General features: G+C 43.7%; 2 protein-coding genes across 2 annotated transcripts; one reads left to right on the top strand and one right to left on the bottom strand.

Annotated features, from left to right (window-relative positions):
• Positions 1–3,628: 3,628 nt before the first annotated feature.
• mak (male germ cell-associated kinase) lies at positions 3,629–15,432 on the top strand (the record flags this gene model as incomplete). The annotated part of the gene is made up of 15 exons (XM_079754390.1): positions 3,629–3,732; positions 5,561–5,615; positions 5,941–6,062; positions 7,380–7,462; positions 7,718–7,850; positions 8,146–8,317; positions 8,802–8,969; positions 9,973–10,248; positions 10,861–11,069; positions 11,467–11,606; positions 11,920–12,066; positions 13,154–13,240; positions 14,189–14,308; positions 14,628–14,723; positions 14,853–15,432. The coding sequence occupies 15 exons, from the start codon at positions 3,629–3,631 to the stop codon at positions 15,011–15,013; spliced, it is 2,073 nt and encodes a 690-aa protein (XP_079610516.1). The 3' UTR covers positions 15,014–15,432.
• A 373-nt stretch (positions 15,433–15,805) lies between these two features.
• On the bottom strand, positions 15,806–17,491 carry tmem14ca (transmembrane protein 14Ca). The gene is made up of 5 exons (XM_079754956.1): positions 17,442–17,491; positions 16,831–16,915; positions 16,568–16,669; positions 16,343–16,430; positions 15,806–16,008 (listed from the first exon to the last, which is right to left on the bottom strand). Exons 2-5 carry the CDS (start codon positions 16,904–16,906, stop codon positions 15,951–15,953), a joined length of 324 nt encoding a protein of 107 aa, XP_079611082.1. The 5' UTR covers positions 16,907–16,915; positions 17,442–17,491; the 3' UTR covers positions 15,806–15,950.

Genomic DNA, 17,491 nt, shown 5'->3' on the forward strand with positions numbered 1-17,491 from the left:
GACAGGTGTGGAAGAAAATAATGTCTGCAGGGACAGTAATCTTCAGTTTCTCTGCACGGTGACGACATTTCCTCGCAACATTATTCCTATTTGCGCCATCCTCCTCTTCTCGAGTATAGCAATAGGGAAGCATGCATCTCGTGGGGTACAGGGAGCAGGACTAATGACAGGGATTCATCCCGCAAATACGGAAACCCGGTCAGTGGGTCTTGGCGGGGTTTCAAAGCCGGGGAACTAACGAGAAGCTAATGGCCAATGGCTTTGATAATCTGCTTACACTTCCACCCCCACCCTCTCGCTTCGACTCGGTGCGTGATTTAAAAAATAGTGCAGAACACACACACACACGCACACACACTCGCGCAGAACACGCAAACGCGCACACGCTCGCACACACACGCACACACATTAATTTAATATGGTATCGACTGTCAACAAGTCAGCACTTTACGTCACTAAATTTGACATGGCACAATGTCAATCTTTACTTTTCCTATCTAGCTTTTACTGCTCTTATTCAATTATTTGAATATCCGCTAGGCCTATATTAAAATCTCGTCTGCAATATCACAATAAAATACTGTGGCGACCACGGGTGTGGGCGCCATGTTCCGGAGCCGCGGGGATTCTGGGAATTGGGGTTGTCAGTTGACAAAAGGGGTTTTGTTAATTTATTCTGTTAGGTTAAGTGGGGTTAACGGGGTCTTTATTAATTGTGTGTTGTTCCATTGTTGTGTGATGTGTAGTGTGATCGGGACCATTAGTGAGAGTGTTGTGTGTGTTGGTCAGGTGTCCCGTGTTTCTGCCATGTTCGTCGTCGTTAATAAAGGTAGTCCGTAGTCGTGCGGTGTATGGGGCACGGAACTGCATAATTGGTTCAATCTGGGCTCCCGTCTCGTCCTTCCCGTGCTGCTAGCCACAATACAGTTAGAAATGCATTGGGTTTAATAAATGGTTGCGGTCTATAAAGTTCAGATTCAGGTCAAAGCACACATATCTGGGTTAACAGGATGATAGGCCTTTTAACATAGCCTACATGTCAACATTCTTTTTTCACATAGGCCTACGTTTACTGAATCCATCCCGTGCAGGTGCAGCCCCCAGCTGGCCAATAGGATAGCCGGATCCTCCTCATCATGATATTGGTCAGCAATGAACAATTAGTAGCCCCGACTGCGAAACTATAAACATAAAAGTGCAAATATAAAATGGAAATAATAAATATACACCATATGAATCAATTAATAATTAAAACAACAAAACAAAGAAGAGTAAAATGTAGGCTAAAACATATGTTGATTTTCTTTAGTTTACTTTTTAGTAGGCTAATATAGTTAGCTAATATAGTAGCTACAGATAGCCTATCTAAGACAGCTTTTAAGCTAATATAGGATTTTTATTATAAAACCAAAAAAACCTCTTTCTAACTGAGGTACGCCATTCATTTTAAAACAACAAAACAGAGCCAAATTGAATTTTCATACATTCATACATCTTTTTTTAAGTCTAGGGGATCTGCCTAATTTCAAATGGCCGAGGTCGCTTGTTAGTGCGTCTATTAATGTACTGTTCTACCACTACCCTGCAGCGCCACCGAGTGGTCAAACAGAAGGTTCCCACCTACGGGACGGCTCAAGCAGTACTACAACCAGAGACCACAACACCCAGTGATCCTCGGTCACGTGGTCCTCCCTGGCAGCCAACCCGTTCCCCTGCTTGTGTGTACGTTTCCAAGGAGAGCAGCCATACAGACAGACAACACGCCTGTCACTGATGATAACTCCATTTATGTTATCTGAAGGGTCGTGCGTTATCACCGGGCACAGACAACGGCCAAACAGAGGGACCCCACCCGGGAATGGTGAGTCTGAAGTTAATGTTTTAGTCAAACTGCTGCGAAAGCACTATTTGGAGGAGTTGAATGGTCCAGGTCTGTCATCAAGCAGACCTCAACAAGTGCATCACTGTAACGTGAATGATTACAGTTTACTTTTTGTCTATTGCTTTTTGTTTTATACGACTCATTATTGTGGTGTTCTGTCAACAATCTGTGATTGAAATATATATTGCATATCTTGTTTATCAGTGAAATGTTTAGGCTAAACAATTGGTCCAGTTTCACTTCTAACTCTTTACATGATTGAGTAATTGTATGTATGCTTACTGGGTTGCAAATCTCTTCCTATGTTGTTAGTACACTCTTATTTTCTGTTTAATTGACCTTGTATATCTTCTGATTGCCATGTGTCTTGGCTACACCCAAGTAATTCCGTCTAAGTCTTTTAATCCCTTGACAACAGATTGCCATTTGTGAGAGTGTAGTCAAGCATTTGGCTGCTGGCCTAATAAGCCTACTGGTTTTTATCATTAGGCCTTTATGTTCATTCAATTCATGAATGATAGAAATAGCATAAATGTGTAAAGACCATTACAATCTTTAATGAGTACTCAATTGTATAACAATATAAAATAAAATAAACAGAAAGTGTTGTGGTCACAAGTTGCAAGAAACCAACTCTGGGATAATTTAATAACGACATAATTAGTGACTTTGCTGTCATTTCTAGGAAAAGGTTCCTTCCCCAGTAGACTTGAGTTGCCAAATAATTACACAATGGAAATGCTTACCCAGACAGTAATAAATACCCTTAGGACATAATCGACAGGCCCTAAAAGACATGCTGTCAACGCTTTTCCACATTATCGTCAAACCAGGATATAAATACTATATTTAATAAAGTTAAAAAATAATAATAAAGTTTGTTATTTGAATATATTACAAAACTTCAGGCATTAACCAATTAATACAATTTTGTGCAATATTACAAAAAGTTATTAATATGAAGATTGCAAACAAACATGTGTGCTTCAACATGTTTGCTGAATGTTTCATTCTACACAGCACCATTACTGTAGTCCATGGCGGGAATCAAATCCTATTGCAAGGCAAGCTACTAGAAGGCAAGCTTGCTGGTAAGCATGGCTATGATGTAATGTTCTATTTACATCTCTTGTAGGCCCTAATCTACCTGGGCCTGGCTCTGTCATCTCCCTGGGGCCGCCATGTTGGAGTCTCTGACTCACTCATGCACACATAATCCATTTTACTTGGAGTTAATGCACGATAACCAGCCCAGCCCTTTTAAAGTTACTGACTCAGTTGTCAGGTTATTTTATTGTGGATCTTCACTCCTGGTTAGCGGTAACCAGTTGTCTTCGTGTCGTTTGTCTCTCTTTCTTAACTGGCTCTCTCACTGTGTTTCTCTCCCTCACTCTGTGTGCTGGGGCTGACGTTTTTCTCCTATTCACCCAAAGGGTAGCGAGGACTCTGAGTCAACGGTCGGTTGAACCAATCCCAGACTCCGGCCAGAGAGAGAGAGGGAAACGATGGATCCGTTGCTGATCCAAGATGCATCGTGAAAACCCAAAACGCCTCATCACCCTTCCTTATCCACTCCAAACCCCCCCCCTGACCCACAAGACAAAGACTCTGAATTTGATTTGAAAGTGGCAAGGAATGGGTCTTTCCAGAATCGGCCGATAGAAGAAACAAACAGCCAATGAACCAAAACCACTTTAGCTCTTTTCCAACGGTACTTTTTCACATGAAGTGAACAAGGCCTGAGCCATGATGAACCGCTATACCACGCTGAGGCAGCTTGGGGATGGCACCTACGGCAGCGTGCTAATGGGCCGCAGCATCGAGTCCGGAGAGCTGGTCGCCATCAAGAGGTGAGCGGCCTTATGTTGTAGCGCCTGTGAAGTGTAGAACCAAGACCCTCGATCGCAATGCCTTGATGTGAGAAGCTGTGGGGCTGAAACCAAAGCTAGTGATAAGATAAGATATGATTTGTCAGTCCTTGTTTACATGGTGAGATACAGTTCCTTGCTGGGGTCTGGTCGGTTGATGGTTGGCTTTGCTCACCCATAGGGAAGACTGGATTGACCCTAGCGGCATCTTGTTTAATGTCTCCATCGATGGCGTTATTTAAAATGAATCTTGTTTCCTGATTCATTCCTTATAAATGCATGTCATATAACATAATCATCAAATAATTGACTTTGAAACGTTAAAAGCTGCGTCCTCCCCTGCAGTATTGTAGTCTATCTCCAGACCATGCTTTGACCAGGCCTCTGATACAAAAGAGAACAACCAAACAAATCCCAAAACGCTGTTGAAATGTTAGCCTCACAAATCCACCCCACACACACACACACACGCACACACACACACACACACACACACACACACACACACACACACACACACACACACACACACACACACATTATACACATACACATACACACACATACACGTACATACACTACACTACACTACATGACACGACACTACACTAAACCACACTACTACGTACACACCCTCTCGTCACCGCGGAAAGCGTACTTCAGTTTACAAGCGTTTATTTCAACGGGGTCCTTTTGGACATGCATGCGTCCGGCAGGGTGGGGTCTCCATAATGGATGAGGCACCTTGAGATGGGGGTGGGGGTGATTCCAACTAACTGGTAAGCTGCTGCTCTATGTGTAAGACTACACCTGTGGTTGGGGTGTGAGCAGGAGTGAAAGTACAGCCCAGCTTGTGTTGGGTTGCTGCTGCTGCTGCTGGTCTGTGTATTTATGTGTGTGTGTGTGTGTGTGTGTGTGTGTGTGTGTGTGTGTGTGTGTGTGTGTTGGTGTATGCGTGTGGCGAGATGAGCACCACTGGGCGGCTGCCCGGAGAACAGGAACCAGATATTGTCGTGCTCCGTAGCACTTGCATTACTCCAAAGACAGAGGTCAATTTCGGTCTTGCACAGTGCGACCTTATGCCAGTGGTGCTCATTTTTCCTATCTAGTGTACCACGTAGAAGATATTTTTGCAGCCAAGAACCCCTTTCACAAGTCCAAAACTGAAAAAAAAAAAAACTAATAGGGTTTGATTTTTTTTTTAATGTTACTAAATCATTCAATCTTTCTGATTCACCAAACTTCAATGTCATTATTTAGATTTACTGAATTTTATCAAGGTGCAATTCCAATTCAACTATTCAATTAAAATGATCTTAATGATCTAATTCTTCATAACCAATATTAAAACAACAGAAAATAGACTATTTTTCTAATTTGTTCTAGTACCCTCTGCAATCCTTCAAAGTACTTCTAGGGGAACCTGCATTTGTGAAACACTGCCTTATAAAATCTTGTCACGTGTCTGTTATTCATGTGTAACAGATTACCTTCACTGACACACACATTATGTAATTTCACTCATTAATATTAATTTTAAACCGTCAACAGTGTACGGACTGACCACGGCTGTAAGGGTTTCTGGATGAAAGAGACACCTGTCATTGAGTTATGAAAGCAGTTTAACACGACCAGCGCGTTCTCAGGTTACAGACCCAATGCCGGGAATGTTCCTGATGAAAAGAAAGAAATAAGCTGAAATCCGAGGCGCTGGGTTTTGTATTATTGATGAGGTGGCCCAATGACATTTAGTAAAGAAATGAGTGTGATGTATGCGCCCTGTCTTCATCATGGCCTCTGTGTTGTGTAGGATGAAGAGGAAGTTTTACTCATGGGAAGAGTGCATGAACTTGAGAGAAGTCAAGGTAGGAATCTATGGCGGAATGGAGCATTAATTGTGGAATTGTGCCTGCTGTTTAATTTATTAATTATTTTTTTATCTATTATTTCAATTATTATTATTATTTGCAGTAGAAGTAGTGATAGCTGTGGTAATATATATATATATATATATATATATATATATATATATATATATATACAATATAGATACAATATATATATATATATATTGTATCTATATATATATATATATATATATATATATATATATATATATATCACATTAGTCAGAGTATTGGGTAACATTTTCCAGTCACCTGCATTGAATTTTATTTTCCTGTGTGGCAGTCTTTGAAGAAGTTGAACCATGCCAACGTGGTGAAACTAAAGGAGGTGATCAGAGAGAACGACCACCTTTACTTTGTCTTTGAGTACATGAAGGAGAACCTCTACCAGCTCATGAAAGACAGGTAAAATGAAATGAAAAACGGAACCACTCCTCGGCATATTATATACTAACACAGAATATACTAAACCTAACTTTGGTCTATTTGCAGAGACAAAGGGCAACAGCGCATTCATGTTAAGGCATGAAATACACACTTTTTAAACTACATTTAACTTTAAACAATTATTTTTTATCATGTTGGCTGTACGTTTGCCTGTACAATGTCCTTTTCAGGATGAAGAAGGGGTGTGATCCAATACAACAATGATATCATAATGCTTTCATAAATGTACATCTGTTATGGCCTAAGAGTAAAAATCATTTTGTCCGTCACTTTTCTTATGCAAACTGTCTTTTGCTCTCAACCACAGCCAATAAATCACCAATAAGCACGCACGTTTATGCTTACAAACAAAGCTATTAATTGATGTGCCCATTCGTGAGAACACTCACAAGATATCTATAATATTTTTTGTTTATGTTTGCAGAAACAAATTGTTCCCAGAATCAGTGATCAGAAACATAAGCTTTCAGATTTTACAAGGCCTGTGTTTTATGCATAAACACGGTAGGTGGCGCTGTTGTTCACCTGTCGCAGACATACGAGAGTGGGGAGCACACACTACGAGATAAGATAATCATCTGACCCAACCGTAACACTCATTACGCTCTCACCAGAAATGGGGAAGCATTTACATCTGCACAATCAATATCTTTGAGTATGTACTTTGTATTTTCTTTTTGAATGGAAATACAGTTAAGGTACGCTGCTTGAAGCTTGTTTGGACCACTAGGAGGAGATAGATTACACAGAAGAAGTCAGTACTGCAATAAAACAAATATTTAACAAACGAAAAACATAACTTTATCAACTGGCTTCATTAACTGCCACTCAGTCGACTGATTCTGTTATACTTAGTGCAGGTGAAGTTAACATATTCTTGTAGTTGGTGAACCCTCTGCAACTCTCTTATGTCAGCAATCCCGCCTAACTCTGTGGGTGGAAGGTGGGCCGGTACTGCGCTTGTGAATGGATGTGTGGATCACACACATGTATGTACGAATTTATAATGCAACCACAAGGGAGAACTATGAAGGCTTGTCCTACGCAATGAGGGCAAGTGAATTCTGCCCGGAAAACACAACACGAAATTAAAGTTTGTGGTTGCCTTATACATGTCAAGGTTCAAATGTTGCAATGGAATATGCAGGTACTTTTCCCCACGCTGTCCCTGTCCTTTAAACTAATTTATCTTTCTATTTTTCTCTTTTTCTTCTTCCTTTCTTTCTCGGTTTCGGTTTCCATCCTTTTACTTGCTGCCATCTTGCCTGCGCTTAGGGAGAATAAGATGTTCACAGAGAATGAGATTAGGAACATCATGTTTCAAGTGATTTCTGGGTTGGCTTTTGTGCACAAGCACGGTAAGACGCTTCGCTCTGTCATTCATTTGCCACTGTAATATAGTTTTTACCATTAAGCGTGCTTCCATTTGAATGACTTCTGTTGCAAAGTAGTCTTCGCTGCTTGTGATGTCTCCCTGACTTGTGCCTGTGTGAAGAGTGTGTGACAGAAGTGTGCGCATGGAGAGTGTATTCAGCTTTGGTTGTTAAACTAAATTTGTTATAAGCATGGCACAAACTGGGGTTCTCTAACATATGCATTGGTCGTGCTGCCAGGTTTCTTCCACCGGGACATGAAGCCAGAGAACCTGCTGTGCATGGGGCCGGAGCTGGTCAAGATCGCAGACTTTGGCCTGGCCAGAGAGATCCGCTCCAGGCCTCCGTACACCGACTACGTCTCCACCAGATGGTAACAGAGCTCCACTTTGCATGTTCCAAACACCACATTTTCTATGTATACACAGTATATATTATTTTACTTGAATCTTATTTAAAGCCTGTGGGATGTAAGGTACAGGGAATGTTATTTTATTTTATACATTCTAAGAAAGTTTCTTATAGGAAACAGTCTGTATGAAGAAATTTATTTTGTGCGTGAGGGGAGTTTTATAAATTGAGTGTTATTTGGTTTGCTCACGGCAGAATGCTGGTTCTCTCTCTCCCTCTATCTCCCTCTCCCTCCCTCGCTCCCTCTCTCTCTGCAGGTACCGTGCTCCTGAGGTGCTGCTCAGGTCCTCCACCTACAGCTCTCCCATCGACATGTGGGCGGTGGGCTGCATCATGGCCGAACTGTACACCCTCAGACCTCTGTTCCCTGGCAACAGCGAGGTGGACGAAATCTTTAAGATCTGCCAGGTCCTGGGCACCGTCAAGAAGGTGGGGGTCTCAGCGTTGGTTTTGACATGCCCACGCTTTTGTAAAGTGGAAAACTGAAGCTAAAGTCAAAAGAAAAGTGAGGTGCCGCTAATGATGCAGCCCGTGCATAGGAAGACCACCATCACCAAATATGGTCATGATGGTGAAGCCATGGTCAGGGGTTTTAAGGAATAATATTAATGCAATGAATTTGCATAAACTCTGCCGGATTGATGGCCTATACAGTTGGGTGTGTAATTTTGGAAAAGTAACTTTTCAGCAGAGACATTTTTGTACAGAGTCGTCTTCGGTGCCGTCAAATGTGATGCACAACTCTGGTCTCTGAGTTATTTATGACTAAGGGTCTCAAAGCCAAGCTCTAGTAAGGTCCAAATAGATCAAAGGATGTCTCCACAGAAGATTTTCAAATGTGCATGATTTTTTTTTTCAATGACGTCATAGCGTGTATATTTTCTCACAATACCTTCCTCCTCCTCTCCTACAGTCCGACTGGCCGGAGGGCTACCAATTGGCTTCGGCCATGAGCTTCCGCTTCCCCCAGTGCGTGCCCACCCACCTGAAGACGCTCATCCCCAACGCCAGCAGCGAGGCCATTGCCCTGATGAGGGACATGCTGCAGTGGGACCCCAAGAAGAGGCCCACGGCGGTGCAGGTGAGACAGGAGACGCACGCCGGCTGTCAGAGCGGGCGGTCGGAGACGCGGTGACAGCGGCCACTCTGCAAGTTAAAGGCCTCCGTTCATAATGCCCCCCTTCATTCCCATGCTAATCCGTCCGTTTGAATGCCTTTGATAGGGAGTATCATCCACAGGTCCTCCGCGGGGTAGCCCAAACAAACTCAACAATAAGGCTCTCTCTGCGTTTGCATGCGAAAGGGTGCATTGTTGTTAGTGTTTCTGGGCCATTTGCATCACTTAAAAAACTGTTTGCTAATAAGGTTGGTTGTTACTCCAAATGGTCTGATAAAAGTATGTATGTCAGTGGTAAAAACGCTTAATAAAATGTATGACATAACAGCATTCACTGCATACATTTATATATGCTACTAGTATCAGAGTACAGCGGAATAATACTGTGAAATGTGATTTAACGTTTCTAATTTGGTTTAAACACCATATTCCATCTTCTATGTCAGACACCTGTTCCCAGAACTGCGTCAAGCTAATCATCTAAAGTGTTTCCTAAGCCTAAGCCAGCTCCCCGGTCACATGACCTCCCTGGTAACATGGGGCCAGTGAATCAGCTGGTTCTCAGGATCAGCATCGGTGACTCATAAGCAATTGGATATGAAAAGCTGTAATTGCATATATCCTGCTGTGAGTGTGAGTCAGGGATCTCGTTGTTTGTCGTTTTACATCACCCTGCGCAAATGGCCTTCAGGGGGGTTTTAAATTCTGCCAAGGTCACGAATTATTCCAAGAACACAACTATATAATGGAAAAAGACGGTTTCACCTCCACTTTGAAAACAGGGGGGTTTAAGGAGCCATCTCCTCTTGTGCACACGTCGCCAAGTGTGTTAAACCAAAAGGAACACACTGAACACACAAGACGATGGCACCATCCTAAACACGCTGAACGCTGTTAACTTAGCATTTCATCCCAATCTAAAAATCCCTTCCCTTTCACCGATCCCTCCCCTCGGCTGTGGGTCCAGTCGCTGCGCTACCCCTACTTCCAGGTGGGCCAGGTGCTGGGATCCCAGAGCCAGGAGGTACGGAAGGTCAAAGCCAGGCCTCAGTCCCCCAACGAGGTCCAGCCGGCCAAGGTGACCCCCCAGCAGTATTCCTCACCAGAATCCAAGGCCTCGTCCACCTCCTCCACCCGGTCCCCCAACAATCACCCCCAGCAGAGCCAGCAGCAACAGCAGCCCCCGCAGCAGGTCCCCGTGTCCCAGGCCGAGCCCGAACACGGAGCCCCTGGCCACCATACGGTACGGGTCGACTCCGTCAGGGCGTGTTCTCGCTCGGTTTGAACTTAAGGGCTTGTTGTTATTTGGCGCCACACCAGTATTGGATGATTGGGTCGGATTTCGACGAGTAAATCTTTCAATGGAAGGGTGATTTTGTAGTGAGACTAGTTTAATAAAGGATAAGGGGGAGGACGCTGTAGACTAGGGGCTAAGGGGTCTGACCCCCCCCCCCCCAGCCAAAAGTTCATTAAAATCCTCCTATCCCCGTTTCACATCATCCCCCTGGATGTCCCCTTTTTACGGTAGTGATTGCCTACATCATAAACCATTGCAGACCTAAAAAATCACCATCCTATTTGGGGCTAAGACCCCCTAAAGGTTGAATCCGAGAATACCCCGGGGGGGGCAGGTCTTTACTGTTTAAATAACGGATGGGGTAAGAACTCAGGATTGCCTGGATCTGAATTGTTAAGACTCAGTATTTTATTATTATGAGACTGCATTATAATATGGGCATTATGATTACACTCTCCATTAACTAAATAAAGCCTTAGTTTGAGAGCTGAATCGATAGTGGCCATGATAACTAAAGGTGGTTCCTGGTTATGGAGTCCAGTGTCTCGTCCTTCCCAGAAGGCGGCGGCGGCGGTGGTCAGTGAGAACGGCGGTGCGGCAGGGGCAGGGCTACTGAAGACCGGCCGCCGGCGCTGGGGCCAGACTGGGGTCCGCGCCGCTGACAGCTGGGACGATTCGGACCCCACAGAGGCCGCCGTCCCCCACTCCAAGAGGCCCAGCCTGGGGCACGTGGAGGAGGAGAGGAGCCTGAAGGAGCAGCTCCGGCAGTGAGTTCCTGCCTCTAGGCCCCATGTGCACCGCCGCTGGTCACACACGTGTGTGTCAATGAACACATTATCCCTGGAATGACATAATGACGCACGCACGCACGCACGCACGCACATACAGACACTCACTCACTCACTCACTCACTCACTCACTCACTCACTCACTCACTCACTCAATCGCTCGATCGCTCTCTCTCTCTTTTATTGGATCGTTGTTCGTCAAAAATCGTCTATCTATAATCCATATATATTATTTTATTTTATTATTTTACATTCAACACCTTTCTCCGGCCATCCGTCTTTAATTAGAGGAGATCCTGTAAATCGGTCTGACTTTCCTTGGATTTCCTCGACCGCTGGATTGAAAGTATGTTTTTATTTCCTCTCCTTCTTGCAGGCCTAAAGAGCAGAAGCCATTGTATTCCTTCAGCACAGTTACCAAGCTACCCAGCAATATCAAGGTCGGCCAAATAGACGCCAGTGTCCCCGTGTCTTCTGCACGACAGCACTATCTCAGCCAATCAAGATACCTGCCAGGTAGGGAGCATCACAAAACAACAATACATCATAGTGGAGCCACTGGTGTGTATGAACACAGTTGTAGACCTCTAATATATTGTCATTGTAATTTTGAATTAATAGATTAGATAGATATAGGCATATAGAACATTAGTTAATGGCCAAAATGCTCTCCATAGATAGATATTGTTCTCAGTTTGTGTACATTTTGTATGAAGGTATGGAACCTCAAAAGAAATGCCCCCCCTTGAGAAGCGCTTTGGCCTCCAGCTTGTGTTAAGTTTCAGTGTGAAGAAAGCGGTGCATGACCACATGACCTGTGTTGCTCAAGGGTTGATAGGCAAGAACCAGCCTTCCAACGTGGACAAGGAGCTGAGCGGGGCCACGCTCCGGGACCTATGGGACAACTGCAGCAACGTGGTGACCAAACCCCTCGCTCCTATTGGTGGAGGTGTATCGGTCCACAGAGCCAATCAGGGTAAGGCACCATCTGAATTACATAGACAGCAGATGTTTGTTCTGTGTGAAAATAAGGCTGTGCAGAAAAAAAACACATTTGTACTGCAATGTTTCCGTTCCGTTGCCATGCATTGCAGGAATCTGTAAAAACATTACTTTGACATTAGCTAGCACCACACAATTAGCTACGGCCTGAAAGTTAATCAAACAGCAGTCACCAGGTTTTCCCAGCACAATTCATTGAACCACTCTGGTGTTCAGGTGTAGCGCAGAGGGCGGCTATTTTTACATTGCAACGAGGAGCGTTAATAATGAATGGACCCTGGTTATCCCTGTTATGTCCTATCGTACTCCGACGCCGCAGCCTCTTAGGGTTACCTGGCCTTGAATAATTTGACACTTCTTGTGTCCACCTAAATGCTAATGACGTGGCTAATGTGTTGGACTGACTGATCAGTGGTAACGGGGGCCAGGAACAAAGCGCTTGTTTTGAGTGCACTTAAAGAGGCCCGGGCTCTGGGAGCAATGGCAGACCTGTATAATTCATTTGTCATGTAGACCGATACACAATATGTGCCCATGCTGTGCTGCTTCTCCCGGCGTCTCCTTCACTCTGTCTGCGTGCCTCCGCTCCTTGTTTCACTTCTTCTTCTTCTGCTCCTGTCCCTCCCTCCCCATTTCTTATTCATGAGATTAAGACTGTTGGTGTAAGATCAAGTGTCTCTTCATGGGCCCCCGGGGCCCTTCAGCCACCTCTGTTTGTTTTAGATGTGGGGCCCATTCATTCCATTACTTATTTCTTCTCATTCAACTGTTTTAATTTTTAACGTTAAGTATTACACGGACCTGGGCAGCAAATACGATCTTTCAGCGCTTTGCGAGAAAGACTGACGGGTTTCACGTGTACACTCTGTGTGTTCATGGGAGGGCCGCGTTCCAAATTGCCATTGCATTCCTTGGTTTCTAAAAGAAAGTCATACGCCTCCCATATTCCCCCTGCGCCCTTCCTTCAGTTGTCTTGCATTTACTTTTCTGTCTTTCTTTGTGTTTTCTTCACCCATTGCATGCGTCCCTCCCTCATCTCACTGTCGTTGCCACGAGGGTAGAAGAGGGGGTCAGTAAGTCAATGGAAAGCACGGCAGAGAAAACGGTTGTTAAGGAGAGAATACTGGAGAAAATTGATCCCTGCAAAGGTATTTCAGTAGCAAGCGGTTGTCAGTTCCCCAACCTGTCCCGTAATGACTAGCCATAGCTATAATTGTCGTTATATTATTCCATTGCCAACACCGGCTTCAAAACCAACATGTTAATGAACTTTACACCACATGTCATTGGCAGTCATTGAGCACATCATGGCTGAATCGTTGAGGTAATATTAACCGGGGGTAAACAAACTTTGTATTGATTGAGCGCTCGCGGTAGCCCGGGGGCGAAGGCAGATAAACTAACAACCGGCATGGCAGTTGGTGTAACAGACTTGAGGTGGGGGGGGGGCGTTGGTATTCAACCAACTGGTTGAATACCAAAAGAGGGGCAGAGAGCTGGAGACCCCTGCTGTTGTCTCCTAATACACACGCTATGCCGAGAACTAAGAAAACCCAGAGGCTAAACTGAGGCTCAATTTGAGAAGAATCTAAATCTCCCGCAAAGAGGAACAATGACACATTTGACTAATTATACTGATAACAATCCACGACCAACGGTGGACCACAGTGGATCGAAGGCGTTGCTTGCCCACTTGAATGACTTCAATCACGTGTTTATCCGTCCTATCAAGCCTTTATTATTAGTAGTGTCACAAACTGCGGCAAACAGTAGCCTCTCCCTCATAGCCAGAGGTGTTCATGTGAATTCTTATCTCTGTCAAGTGATAAGATTCACGCCCATGAATTTAGAAACACCTCACTACTGTGTGTGTGTGTGTGTGTGTGTGTGTATGTGTTTAGACTTATATCAACTTAACATATCTCCCACGGATGTATGATGTTTGTTTTGCATATTAGAACTACCTTTTTACATTAAACCAAATATCTCATATAAAAAGTAGCACAAATAGATAGATAAAAGTTTTATATACACAATATATATACAAATGTTCCTAATCCTGAAGAGGCTTCTTCCCAATCCGGTCTGTCGTTTAGGGAACTTTGTGAGCACCAAGTACAACCTCTCCGGCGGTTACATGCCCTCCTTCCAGAAGAAGGAGGTGGGGTCTGTGGGCCAGAGGATTCAGCTGGCTCCCTTGGCCGGCCAACACACAAGTAGGTCTTCACCTCCCCCATGTTTATCTCTTAAGTCACCCGCAAAAGAAAACTGTGGCCATAGGGTAGTCTTCTCAAGGCTATAGACATTTCTGCTGTTATTGTCTCAGGAATGGAGTTGGTCATCTGTCATTCATATATCTACTTACTTATTTCTTCAAAGTTGATCTTAGCCCAACTTGGACTTCCATAGAGCAGCCCTGATCATTCTTTCAGCTTTACACTGTTCTCTATCAACTCATTCTCCAGCTCTCATTCAGATCCTTCACTGTGCTGTACTTTACTCTGACACTTCTCCACTTGCTTCACCCTCTTTCAGTAAACCTTTCTTCCTCTCCTGAAATTAAAAAAGATAAAAGCAAATCTTCCAAGGCCAAGCCCACATCCAACTCCTCTATGGGTGAAAGTCACGAAGGTAAAGACTAAGATATATCTCTTAGTGTAACTCAGTTTTTACGTCCTTGTGGACAGTAGTCAAACTGAACTATAGCCGGTGTCTCATGCCATGGATTCGATTGACTGACTGACCGGTGTGATCTTTTAGACTACGAGGGATGGAAGAGGAGGACGGACCGAACTCAGGTGAAGGGGAGCGGCTATGCAGCGCTGGGGAAACCTTCCGGAAACCTCCTGACCCGGGCCACCACTGTACAGCCGGTCCACGGCAGGGTGGACTGGACGTCCAAATATGGGGGAAATCGGTAGCCCGACGGAGGGGACTGAGTCGGCTGCCTTCACTCGCTGTTGGGGGTTTAGCAAGGTCTGAGTCACTTTACGGGCACAAAAGGAGTTCCTGCTGCGTTGCTGAATGCACCTTTTATTCTCTGAGTGGGACCAGAGTTTATTTTTTTCCCTCCAAACTGTATTAACTGTACTTTTATAAAAACAGACTCTAGATTTCATCATGTAAGCAACTCCATATACATCTGAATCATAATCCTCCGTTCATCTTCGTAGAAATTCTAATATTTCACCCGATTTATGTCCTTGTTTTTGAGGAAGTCCTTTCCACGATTCCTCACATGCTGGCACTTTTTTATGGCGAGCTGGATACAATGTTTGCAGGAACTATGACCGTGTGCTTTGGTCATTTCAACTTGGGAGATCAGGTGGTCAAATCTAAATAGGGGAGTGGATGGGCAACATGGTTGGCCTATTGAAGTCTATTAGTGGCCAGAAGTTCTTCATAAATTTGTGTTTATGGTCAAAGGTCGTTTTGTATCTGAAGGGTTTTTAGTTGTTTTGCTTGTCTAAATGGCATCAGAGAAAGGTCGTACCAATGCTGTATCGCTGTTTATCTTTTGGTTTGTTTACCACATGTAGGCCATAAAGATCATCTTTGCATTGAAAGTGATTATTTCCTGTTCTACTACATTCTTTTCAAATAATGGCAAATTAATTTGTATGATTCAGTAAATAAACGTAATTTTGTAAACATTTTACAATATACCAGAGTTTGTGTCCTTTTTAAGCAAAACACACAGTACTATATAAACACGATTTGTTTATTCATCAACTTAACATTTTTTTACAAAACACATGCAAAGCATTTAAACAATATTAGCGAGTGTTGACAGGCTGGTCCTGAAGATATTGCAGAGTGGATTTCAAGTGAAAACCTTCCATAGCAGTAGAAATCGCTTTAGGAGTCCTGGGGTTTCTGAAGCAACGCCATGCTAAGCTTCCCCATCATCAGAAGACTAAGAAAAATAACAAAAAGAGTTAAACAAAAGATCAAACATGACATCATTTATTTTTAGGACACAAGGAGCCATACATTTCCAGGTAAAATGGGTCTTTGTTTCAAAGCAGCAATTAACAGTCACAATATAGCTGGGAGCACCCAAATATGATTTACAAAAAATGCAGTGTATGAGAACTCTGAATATTAAAACCAACATACATGCAACGTGTATATCATATACATGTGAATCATACATATTCCCCATGTGATATTTACCACGGTGAGACTCAGTCACAATGTGTATGGTTGTTACTGAGTGGTTAAAGGAGGGTTGTTGATCACATGGTTACCTTGCTCCAGCGACCAGACCTGCAGGCATGAACTTCCTCGACCCGTAGAACCTCTTTCCCATGACGCCTGTCAGCGCTCCAGACGTAGCTGATAACGTAGAATTAAAAACATAGAGAAATGCGATTACACCTTATTTGAAACCGAAGAAGTAACATGGGTTGAAGATTTAAAAAAAAATATGTCCCCCACACGTCAAGACAGAGAACATATGTTAGCTTGCTTACCGAGGGAGATCCAGACGTCAGTAGGGTCCTTGGAGACCTGATAAGCACCGAGGCCGGCAAGCCCACCGAAGACTAGACCAGCGGCCAGGGAGGGCACGCTGCCTGGGGAGAGTCAAGGACAGCAGCAGACGCTGAGATGAAGTGGAGAAACTTCAGGGGAACACATATGATAATCTTCATTCTTTATCTCACAACACACGTAAAAGGCCTACAATGGGAGATAATTAGAGGTTATATATTTACAAATTAAAATAAACACTAACCTGCTTTGACGTAGCCCATTACCCCCCCGGAGGCGACCAGGGCTGCGTATCCATATCCTACCCAATCGACAGACATGTTTGACACCTGTCAAACAGAATAAACATTTTTTTTAGTTTCTTTCCATTATGTATACAAAGCACTCTTGTCTTGAGGCTAATTATGAACAACTAGAGCTCAATTAGTAAATTCTGAATAATCTTTAGTATGGCCTGTGCGTGCTACACTACTATACACTCACAGTTGCAAACACATTGATAAGCCTGTCTGACTGCCCCGAAGCCACACAGCCATAAACCACACAGCCATTACAGAAAACCAACTGTGCAACCAAGATATTGGGTAACATCGTTGCACACACACAATGCTTTCAGAATGCACTCCCTTATCAGTTATCCAAACCATTTCAATGTCTACAGAAAGGAGGGTCTTTCTGATGTAAGAGGTGAGAGCAATGAGGTGACATAAGACAGCAATAGCTTGCCGCCACGGGGAACAACACACAAAAACACAGACACAGACAATCTACATTGAGTAAACATTGCTAATTATCAATGCATGAGCTATCTCAAGGTCATATTATTAAATTACCAGCGTGCGTACTGACTCTCACCTGTTAAGCCCCAGTTTGTCCTTTACTGGTCCTTTCGCACTGGTTCTTGC

The sequence above is a fragment of the Pollachius pollachius genome (assembly GCF_949987615.1).
Source record: "Pollachius pollachius genome assembly, chromosome: 17".
NCBI classification, from domain to species: domain Eukaryota; kingdom Metazoa; phylum Chordata; class Actinopteri; order Gadiformes; family Gadidae; genus Pollachius; species Pollachius pollachius.

Bases quoted from the DNA above. Each gene is read 5' to 3' on its own strand.
- tmem14ca (XM_079754956.1), bottom strand. From the start codon at position 16,906: ATGTCTGTCGATTGGGTAGGATATGGATACGCAGCCCTGGTCGCCTCC. The intron at 16,670-16,830 runs GTTAGTGTTTAT...GACTCTCCCCAG, and splicing joins AATGGGCTACGTCAAAGCAG to GCAGCGTGCCCTCCCTGGCC. The intron at 16,009-16,342 runs GTAACCATGTGA...TATTTTTCTTAG, and splicing joins GGTCTGGTCGCTGGAGCAAG to TCTTCTGATGATGGGGAAGC.